The sequence below is a fragment of the Triticum urartu genome, chromosome 4 (assembly GCF_003073215.2).
Source record: "Triticum urartu cultivar G1812 chromosome 4, Tu2.1, whole genome shotgun sequence".
Classification (NCBI taxonomy): Eukaryota; Viridiplantae; Streptophyta; class Magnoliopsida; order Poales; family Poaceae; genus Triticum; species Triticum urartu.
The window spans coordinates 473,047,726-473,055,771 of NC_053025.1; the positions used below are offsets into that span (position 1 = coordinate 473,047,726).

The 8,046-nt window shown below is 49.9% G+C and overlaps 1 protein-coding gene across 1 annotated transcript; it reads left to right on the top strand.

Moving 5' to 3' along the window:
- Positions 1–5,260: 5,260 nt before the first annotated feature.
- On the top strand, positions 5,261–6,186 carry LOC125552122 (ATP synthase subunit b', chloroplastic-like). The gene has a single exon (XM_048715601.1). It carries the CDS (start codon positions 5,381–5,383, stop codon positions 6,014–6,016), a length of 636 nt encoding a protein of 211 aa, XP_048571558.1. The 5' UTR covers positions 5,261–5,380; the 3' UTR covers positions 6,017–6,186.
- Positions 6,187–8,046: the final 1,860 nt, after the last annotated feature.

Below are 8,046 nucleotides of genomic sequence, written 5' to 3' on the forward strand. Positions count from 1 at the left end.
TTTTTGGAAGGAAACCCACCTGATGGACTTGGACCCCATGTCAGAAGATACAGGAGGTGCTCATGAGGGTGGGGGGCGCGCCCTCCCCCCTGGGCGCGCCCCCTGCCTCGTGGGGCCCCCGTAGCTCCACCGACGTTCTCCTTTCACCCATATATACCGTCGTACCCTAAAACTTCCAGAACAGAACATAGATCGGGAGTTCCGCCGCCGCAAGCCTCTAGAACCACCAAAAACCAATCGGGACCCCTTTTCGGTACCCTGCCGGAGGGGGGATCCATCACCGGTGGCCATCTTCATCATCCCGGCGCTATCCATGACGAGGAGGGAGTAGTTCACCCTCGGGGCTGAGGGTATGTACCAGTAGCTATGTGTTTGATCTCTCTCTCTCTCTCTCGTGTTCTCTCTCGTGTTCCCTCTATGGCACGATCTTGATGTATCCCGAGCTTTGCTATTGTAGTTGGATCTTATGATGTTTCTCCCCCTCTACTCTCTTGTGATGAATTGAGTTTCCCCTTTGAAGTTATCTTATCGGATTGAGTCTTTATGAGAACACTTGATGTATGTCTTGGTAATCAACTTGCGGGTTTTGTGACATTGGGAACCTATGCATAGGGGCCAGCACACGTTCTTGATTCTCCGGTAGAAACTTTGGGGCACTCTTTGAAGTACTTTGATGTTGGTTGGATAAATCTGAGATTGTGTGATGCATATCGTATAATCATGCCCACGGATACTTGAGGTGACAATGGAGTATCTAGGTGACATTAGGGTTTTGGTTGATTTGTATCTTAAGGTGCTATTCTAGTACGAACTCTTTTATAGATTGATCCGAAAGAATAGCTTTGTGGTGGTTTCGTACCCGGCCATAATCTCTACGTTTGTTCTCCGCTATTAGTGGCTTTGGAGTGACTCTTTGTCGCATGTTGAGGGCTTGTCATATGATCTATCTATGTTATTATTGATGAGAGAACTTACACTAGTGAAAGTATGAACCCTAGGCCTTGTTTCCTATCATTGCAATACCGTTTACGCTCACTTTTACCGCTCGCTACCTTGCTGTTTTTATATTTTCAGATTACAAAAACCTATATCTACTATCTATTTTGCACTTGTATCACCATCTCTTCGCCGAACTAGTGCACCTATACAATTTACCGTTGTATTGGGTGTGTTGGGGACACAAGAGACTTTTTGTTATTTGGTTGCAGGGTTGTTTGAGAGAGACCATCTTCCTCCTACGCCTCTCGCGGATTGATAAACCTTAGGTCATCCACTTGAGGGAAATTTGCTACTGTCCTACAAACCTGTGCACTTGCAGGCCCAACAACGTCTACAAGAAGAAGGTTGTGTAGTAGACATCAGGCGGGCGCGGTTGTCGGGCGCAGGGCGGCGCGAGGCAGGGTCGAGCGCGGCCCAGGCGCAGCCAGCAGGGGCCGCGACGGGCGCGGCGCGTGCGAGAGCGCGGACGGCGCGGGCACAGCGCGGTGAGCAAGCGAGGGAGAGGGGCGAATCCTCACAGGGGGTCGCAGGGTCCGTGGCAGCGGGGGGGGGCGAGGGGGAGATATTTCGGGGGAAGTGGGGGGCGTGTCGGTGGGGGGGTCTGGTGTAGTGGGGGGAGGTTATAGGCGGGGGTGGGCCTTGGCCCAGTTGGGCCTGTGGCCTGCCAGGCCGAAGCCCCGAGGGGCAGGGGGCTTTCTCCTTTTTTCTAGTTTTAGTTTTAGTTTTTCTTTTCTTTTTGTATTTTCTTTCTTTTACTTATTTTCTATTCTGTTTTATTTCATTTTAAATCATTTAGGCATTTTCTAAAAATGTGTTTACTTCACCATAATTACCAGTGCAATATTTGGCACCCACCGAACATTTTTGGTTTCAACTTTTAAAAACTTTTGTTGTTTGCCATTTTCTGAATTGATTTTTGAATCGGTTTGAACTAACGAAAGTTTAGCAACAGTAATCACCGATGACATGGCATCATTAGGAGAGTTTTACTGTAGCCTAATTATCCGGGCGTTACATATGATCATTCTCCTGGGAACAAAGGCTGACTGCTCAACTGATATTATCTCTGGTAAAACAAGTTTTAACCTGTTAGCCACTACCTTCGAAGCTATCTTGTAGATCATGTTGCATAGACTGATAGGTCTGAACTGCGACATCAGCGTTGGGTTGTTTACTTTCGGAATCAGCACAAGAATCGTATCGTTAATGCTCGACGGGTTCTCTTCCCCCCCTCACAATTCTGAGAACAATATCTGTCACTTCATCTCCACATACATCCCAGTGCTTCTGATAAAATTGGGCAGGGAACCCGTCTGGCCCCGGGGCTTTAGTAGGGAACATTTGGAAGAGGGCTATCTTCACCTCCTCATGGGTATAAGGTGCACACAAATCCCTGTTCATAGTAGCCGTCACCTTCCGGGGTACATGGTCCATTACACGGTCTTATGTCCTGAACTCCTTCTGATGAATAAAGATTTTGGTAAAACTCATTTACCATGGCTTTCAACTCAGCCGGATCAGTCACCATTGATCCCAAAGCATCTTCTAGAGCCCGGATCATGTACTTTTTTCTCCTTAGACTACCCCGCAAGTGAAAGAACTTTGTATTCTTATCTCCCGAGGCTAGCCAGTCAGTAAGAGCCCGCTGCCTCCACATTATCTCTTCCCTATGATAGAGTTCAACTAGCCTCTCATTTATTTTTAGTTCGACATGTGAGGGTGCAGTACGCAACGGATCACCCCGAAGCTCGTCTAGTCTCTTCTTTAACTCTTTCATCTCTCTTCTGACACTCCCAAAAGACCTCCTGCTCCAGTTGGTTAGACCCTTTGAGATGCTCACCAACTTGTCATGGTGCTGCTGCACATTAACGCATGGCCCCGCTGCAGCCCACTCCGAACTGATAGTTCCCGTTAGTTCCTCATGTTTCTCCCACATGGTCTCATACTTGAAGGCGAACTTGGTTCTAGTTTCTTGATCTTGGCCTAGATCAAGGAGGATCGGCCCATGGTATGAGGTTGCAGCTGTGTGATGCTCCAAATTTGCTGAGGGAAACCGAGCTAGCCACTGTGCATTCACCAACGCCCGGTCGAGCCTGCAACGTGTGTATGTCTCCCCGGCCACCTTCTTTTCAAAAGTCCAAAACCAGCCCTTATAGCCAATATCAATCTACATGCAAACATCTGTAGTTTCGCGAAATGCCTGAATCTGCGCATTGCTTCTTTCTCCAATACCCACGTGTTCGTTTGGACGTAACCTCATTAAAATCCCCCATGCAGAGCCATGGGAGAGAGTTCAAAGTACTAATATTCTTCAGTACTTCCCAAGTTTGGTGTCGTAGGTGGGTCTGGGCCTCCCCATAGACACATGTCATTCGCCACATCTCCTGACCTGCTTCTTCAATCGACACATCAAGATGATAACACGAATAACCCAGAATTTCAACCTTTATTACATCATTCCAAAACAATCCTATTCCTCCACTTCGACCTCTACTATCCACTGCATAAGCTCTATCATAGCCCAACGTTCCAGCTAAAGTTTCTACCCTCGATCCCTCTATCTGAGTTTTGACAATACATAACAGGGCAGGGGCAAACTTCCTCGCGAATTCGCGAAGTTCTTGGACTGTTGCGGCGTTGCCCACACAGCGGCAGTTCCAGCAGAGGGCACTCATTGGTGCGGGCGGCGCCCCTCGAAGGAGCCTGCCAAATTCTTTACTGCAGTGGTAATGATCTCCTGACCATCATCTCCCATTCTGGACCTCTTCGGATTCCTCGACGGAGGCGGACCGACCACATTGCCCCCAACAACAACAAGCGCCAGATTTTGAGGATTCTGGTCCATAGGTGTCTTCTCTGGAGGCATATTGGTGTTGCCCGAATCATACCTTTCAGTTCTCTTCCTGCTATTATCATCCAGAGCCATGGTCGCCGAGTCAAGGGTCGGGTCTTCGTCCCCATCTGAGCCAAAACTTGATGTGTCCTCCCTCCTAGCATTGCGATTTGCTCCAGCTCTTCCTCCCCTTCTTCCACCTCGTCGTCCTCTATTCTCACCCGGTCCTCTTCCAATCCTCATGGCCCAGGTAGCTCGTGGCTCTTTAAAAACTAGAGCTGAATTAGGATGGATTCCATTACCATGTTCCTTGAAAACATGTCCTAGGTGGCCACAGACCGCACACCAATCAGGGAGCCGCTCATACTTTACCCTGTAGATCTGTCGCTGTTGGTTTCTGATCAGGGAAACCGCATTCTTCAGTGGCTTGTGCACATCAATCCTGACTCAAACGCGATAGAAATTGCCCGTAAAATCATGGGTCGCTGTTTCACAGAACAAAACTTCCCCCACTTTAGCTGCAAGACTAGGAACCAGACGGGCAAAGAGATCCGGGACGTCATAGATCTGAATCCATATGTCCGGTGTATCCAGCTTGACATGGGACGGTTGAGTTACTCCATCGTAAGGGGCAATGATAACAGCGTTTCCACGGAAATTCCATGGCCCCTTTTGCATTACTCTCTCCCAGTTACCCAGGCACCGGAACTGCAAAGTGTATATATTTGACTCCAGCGGTTTAAACTTGACATCTTGAGCTAGATCCCACGCAGCTCTCATGTTGCGGAAAAACCAACCCTGGCTATAGGGTTTATCAATATGAACGCGAGCAATTGCCAACCATCTTGCTGCATCTTCCGGGACAGATCCCTCATCGACCACCACATTGTCCATATCATCCTCCTGAAGGCCTAGTTCAACCATTAGTTTCTCAATCTTTGATGCAGAAGAAGAGCCCCCGGCCGTAGCCGATCCGCTCGCATCTCCCGCAGCCATGAACGCTAAACCTAACCCGATCTGATGAGACAAACGGGTCCTTCGTGACGGAACCTAACCCAAGCCGCCTGCGAACAGAGATCGTCAGGGCAGGAAGCCCCGGTCGGATCCCCCGCAGCCCGGCGGGAAGGAAGAAAACCGTGGATCTCAACGGCGGCGAGAAGTCGCCTCCGAGAGGAAGAGAAACCCTACCTTGAGGGAAAAGTAGCCGTGTATAGGAGTACTAGCAACACTTTAGCATGTTAGTTATTTCTTCCCCGGGCCCCTAAAAAAAACATAGACAGGCCCCTAAAAAAACAGACAGGCCCAACTCATTAAAAGCCTGGCACTGGGCCATGGGCCTCCATTGGGCCCTTGCCGACGCCCCAAAACAGGTTATAATATCGGCAGGCGTTAGTGGCAGCAAGCGCGAGCGGCAGCGTGTGGCCTCCGTTGGCTGGCAAACCAGAGGCCACCCCGTTCGGATAGATAGCCGCCCGCCTCCCCTCTCCCCACCACACGGCCACAACCCGACTCACCACCGCGCCTCTTCCTCCTCCCGCTCACCCACCCATGGCGACGGCTATGATGGCTGCAGCCACCACCTCCTGCTCCCCGCCCCGAGCGCTCCTCAAGCCCGCGGCCTCCTCCAGCCCCGCGCCGCCGCCCAGGCCGCAGCCACGGTCCTTCCTCAAGCAGCTCCCGGGGCTCGCCGCGGCGGCGGCGGCGGCGGCCGTCGCCTACGTGCCTCTCCCGGCGCTGGCCGTGGAGATGGAGAAGGCTGCGCTGTTCGACTTCAACCTGACGCTCCCGGCGATCACGATCGAGTTCCTGCTGCTGATGGTGGCGCTGGACAAGCTCTACTTCTCGCCGCTGGGCAAGTTCATGGACGAGCGGGACGCCAAGATCCGCGCGGAGCTCGGCGGCGTCAAGGACGCCTCCGAGGAGGTGCGGCAGCTAGAGGAGCAGGCCCAGGCCATTCTCAAGGCGGCTCGCGCGGAGATCGCGGCGGCGCTCAACAAGATGAAGAAGGAGACGACCACGGAGCTGGAGGCGAAGCTCGACGAGGGCCGCCGCCGCGTGGAGGCAGAGCTCGTGGAGGCGCTCGCGAGCCTCGAGGGGCAGAAGGAGGAGGCCATCAAGGCGCTGGACGCGCAGATCGTGTCGCTCAGCGACGAGATCGTCAAGAAGGTGCTCCCATCCGCGTGAAAACATTAGTAGATCACGCAGCGCGCAGCAGCCGGCGCAATCCCCCGTTTCATAGTAAAGATTTCTAGTTCTTGATGTGTAATGTATACGCCCACTGGGCTGCCTCCCCTAAGAATGTAACTGAATCAAACATTCTGTGATCGGGTATAAATGAATGATCCTTTTGTACACTACTCTGCCCTGAATCTGAGTGGTCCTTTAATCCCCAATTCATTTCCGGGAGAACCCAAATATAGTGTTAAAAACGCTCTTATATTATAGGACGGGGGGAATACTAAAGTAGAATGTCCTTTGTTTATGACATGTTGTTAGACATTATTCTTTAGCATTATTGTAATAGAATCATTAGCCTAACATTAGACCACCTACAACATGATTAACAGAGAGGGGTTCACAAGAACCTGTACCGAGTAAAGTCCCATGCCTGCTTGATGCAAGCTTGGTGTAACCCATGATAATACTTGGGACCATCGTCTCCTTTAGCACCTCACTAGGATCGGGCGTTAGAGGTGGAACCTCCATTATCGTGTGGATAGTGAGTTTCCGACGGTGGGGGCACTTTTCCTTTTATACTAGGTTTTATGGAGGCGGGACCGAGACCATGTCGTTGGTTTAGTGCCCCTTATTAGGACACATACGTCGGACGTATCCACCTTTTCTCTTTCTGGTTGTTACAACTAAGATCAATTTCAGTATTCTTCCCCTTGATCATTAGGTTAACAAGCATCATAAGCCCACTTTTAATAGAAATAACATACCAACTAAGGTGTTGCAATGGTCAATGAAATGTCACTGTACTTAATACTTATAGTATATCATTCTATTTTAAAATGGGTAGCATGTTACTTTAGGAGTTGGTTTATTTAATGGTCCTTGTTTCCAGGATCCACGGGCTTTCCTAACCCACGCGAGGAATCTTATCATACAAGGGTAAATTGTCAGCCTTAGTAAGTGGAACCAAAAAACTTATAAATCAAACATCATATGTTTGATTGTGGACTCTTATCTTTCACAACATGAAACATAATGTCAAGGGTTTTGGCAACACCAACTGACTAGTTGTTGACGGGGAACGTTGCATGGAAAATAAAAAATTCCTACAAAACACCCAAGATCTATTCTATGGAGATGCTAGCAACGAGAGAGAGAGAGAGAGAAGGTGTCTACATACCCTTGTAACGGTCTAAATATCGTGGTTCTCAAAGTCGTACTCCCTTCGCAATCCAATCCGATCCAGCGCCGAACGGACGACACCTCCGAGATGTGCACACGTACGGCTCTGTGACGTTTCCGCCTTCTTGAACCAGCAAGGGAGGGTGGAGAGGTAGATGGGATCTAGGCCAGCACGATGGCATGTTGGTGGTGGTGGCAGCGAAACGCCGAGAGGGCTTCGCCAAGCACTAAGCGGAGGAGTAGGAGGAGTAACGGGAGGGAGATGCACCTATGGGTGGAAGGGTTGCTGCCCCATACACCTCCCCCTTTATACAAGCATGGGAGGTCTGGGAGGCTTGCTCCCCAAGCGGGTTGTTGGCCAAGGGGGAGAGGAAGGAAATCTCTCCTTTCCGTCCCCACCGATCATGATCCCCTCTTTTTAGGGATCTTTATTATTCCTTTTAGGGGGATCTTGGTGCGCCTAGACCAGGAGCCTTGCCCCACTACCCACGTTCATGTGGGCCCTGTTGGAAATATGCCCTAGAGGCAATAATAAATTTATTATTATTATATTTCCTTGTTCATGATAATCATTTATTATCCATGCTAGAATTGTATTGATAGGAAACTCAGATACATGTGTGGATACATAGACAACACCATGTCCCTAGTAAGCCTCTAGTTGACTAGCTCGTTGATCAATAGATGGTCACGGTTTCCTGACCATGGACATTGGATGTCGTTGATGACGGGATCACATCATTAGGAGAATGATGTGATGGACAAGACCCAATCCTAAGCCTAGCACAAGATCATGTAGTTCGTATGCTAAAGCTTTTCTAATGTCAAGTATCATTTCCTTAGACCATGAGATTGTG

Excerpts from the sequence above, each read along its gene's own strand:
- LOC125552122 (XM_048715601.1), top strand. The coding sequence starts at position 5,381 with ATGGCGACGGCTATGATGGCTGCAGCCACCACCTCCTGCTCCCCGCCC.